The sequence below is a fragment of the Poecilia formosa genome, unplaced genomic scaffold (genome assembly GCF_000485575.1).
Source record: "Poecilia formosa unplaced genomic scaffold, Poecilia_formosa-5.1.2 Scaffold239, whole genome shotgun sequence".
NCBI lineage: Eukaryota > Metazoa > Chordata > Actinopteri > Cyprinodontiformes > Poeciliidae > Poecilia > Poecilia formosa.
Window position 1 is genome coordinate 328,595 of NW_006800178.1, and position 2,562 is coordinate 331,156.

Below are 2,562 nucleotides of genomic sequence, written 5' to 3' on the forward strand. Positions count from 1 at the left end.
CTGTAAAGTGGAAGGAAAATTATACATACTGTATCTTTCAAAATCCATGCCCACTGAAGCAAAACAGCTCAAGCTCAATAAGACTGGATTGGATTGAGATATGACGGAGAAAATTCTATTTCAAGAACAGGAGAATGAAGACGACAAACCTGCCGAACTGCGTCTTTAATTGAATGCTTTTCTATGGTGTTATTACTGTATTTACACAATCTCCATCCAAGCCAACTATCTATCATATGGAGCGTAGTTTAACTATAGTGTTCATGCATCTCGGATACCTGTAAAAATATAAATTTTACCACAATGTGAATGAAGTAAAAAAGCCTTGACATAATTAAGAAGTTAGCTAATGGGCACGCCAAGAACATCACTGAATGCATTTGGATAAAATAATAATAATTATATCCAAAACATGCAATACAGTTATATCCTCAAGTAGACAGCTAAAAGCTAGCACACAGAGCTAAGAGCTAACAGAAGCAGAAGGCTCAATCCTACTATCAAACTAATGGTCAGGACCTCATCATCAACACACAAAATTCATGTATAGTAGAAGCTTTTGTCATTTTATTAACAGCTTTCTGCTTTGTTGTGTCCCTAGTTTCCATAAAGAGAAGGAACTCACCACTCAGTCAGACAAACTCTTTTGGGAAACCCCTCTTAATAATGCTGAAGGTTGTTGAAGCACTCGTCCTGAAGTGGTCTGCGCAAACAGACTTTCCCCACTTTGGTGGGTACATTCCAGAGAAAAATAAAGTTTAACCAGACACTTCAAAGGGCCTTCAACGTCCAACATTTTGATTTGCCGCCTTGCAACTTCGCCATAACTGAACTTGGGCTACAAAAATGCTGCGAGGAAAAAAATAGCGCATTAGCAGGAAGTCAAGACAATATGTAGCAGTTCCACAGCAAATGCACTGACGTCAAAGACAAGAAAACATTATGGAGAAAAATGAAAAGACTGAATAATTTAACCCAAAAGGAATATTAAAACACCAAAGCGCACCAGGGGCAATACATTTCATTTTTTTTATACTTCTAGAAACTCAAAATACTCAAAAAATCTATTTAAGGGCTGAAAAAGTAGATTTTGCATGATATGTCTCCCTTAACACTGAAACAAGCAAGGAGAAAAATTCTAAGCTGAAATCATTAAAAAAAGACATCAACAATCCTTGAGTCTTTGCCACAGTTGACAGGTTGACAATCTGTCTTGTGACTGTAGCATCTGAACTCCACACAAGCAGAGCCTGTAATGAATTTGACAATTTCATTACAAAGAACGTTATAAAAGCAGATGGTTGATCAGCAAATCAACAAGAAATTCAGTACTATGAATGCGACATGTGACAGACTGGCGACCTGTCCAGGGTGACCCCGCCTCTCGCCCGGAACGTTAGCTGGAGAGGCACCAGCAACCCTCCCGAACCCATTAAGGGGTGTATAGAAAATGGATGGATGCATGGATGGATGAATGCCATGTCCAATCAAAAAAATGTACACAAAATGACAATATTATAACAACTAAGCCATAAAAACTTTAAAAAAAATAAATAAACATAAATCACTTCAGCTCTTCTTCCTGCTGTCTTGATACAATAAAACTGAAGTTATTTAATCATGTTTTTTGATTTAACTGGGAATGATCAATTGTCAACACAAGCTCCAGCTACTATCTGGAGCCTAACCCTAAATATGGAATGAGTTATTGACTTATATATATATATAAAAACACTAAAATCCTAGTTCTGATCTACGCTACAAACGCTGCCATTATATGGCAATTGAACTGTACTCAACCATGTTAAATGCCATTGAAATTATTCAAAATACTTGCTTGAATTTGAAAGTGTGTACAATGAGATGAAAATAACGTGATGGCTTTTTTTTCTAATTACCCAAGACAATATTTGCCAGACAAAAAAGACAAAAAGTAAATATGTGCCTCTAGAGCATATTACATAAACCATGATATGGTGTAGTACAAACCCAAAAATATGTGAAGTTTATAAAAAGTCTACCTACACCAAACACTAAAAATAACAGGCATTAAAAATTCTTTACAGTCACATGCCTAATTCCCATGCTCAAAGCACTGTTTAAAGTGCTATGTGTTCATATATGACCGACAGGTTTTTCTAAAGGCTAATGACAAAAAACAGGCATGTAACCTCGGCGTACTGTGCAGCTCTATGGTAAGTTACTGAGTTAGCATTTCCATAAAAGGGGGCCACTTACTCTTTACATTTGCTCAGGTATAAAAGCAAAGAGTTAACCAGGTAGGAAGTCAGTACAGGAGCAATAGCCACCACTCATCTGCAGCCAACATGAGCAACACCGACATGAACATGAGGGGCAAGGTGCGCAGTCCTTTCTTGAAATGCAAAGAATTATTTTACTTCTGGTCATTAAGGTCATCTTCCTATGGAATATTTTTATGCTACTGATTCTTTAACTATAATTGAGTTTATAGTACTGATGTTACTTCACCCTTTTCCAGATCATCTTCTACGAGGATAGGAACTTTATGGGTCGCCACTATGAGTGCATGAGCGACTGTGC

The 2,562-nt window shown here is 37.1% G+C and overlaps 1 protein-coding gene across 1 annotated transcript in view; it reads left to right on the forward strand.

Annotated features, from left to right (window-relative positions):
• Positions 1 to 2,302: 2,302 nt before the first annotated feature.
• Positions 2,303 to 2,562, forward strand: part of LOC103149914 (gamma-crystallin M3-like) — a 33,459-nt gene continuing 33,199 nt past the window's right edge. Inside the window, exon 1 of the mRNA XM_016680302.1 lies at positions 2,303 to 2,360. Coding sequence (XP_016535788.1) covers positions 2,328 to 2,360 — 33 coding nt within the window. The 5' untranslated portion in view covers positions 2,303 to 2,327. The remainder of the gene's footprint in view (positions 2,361 to 2,562) is intronic.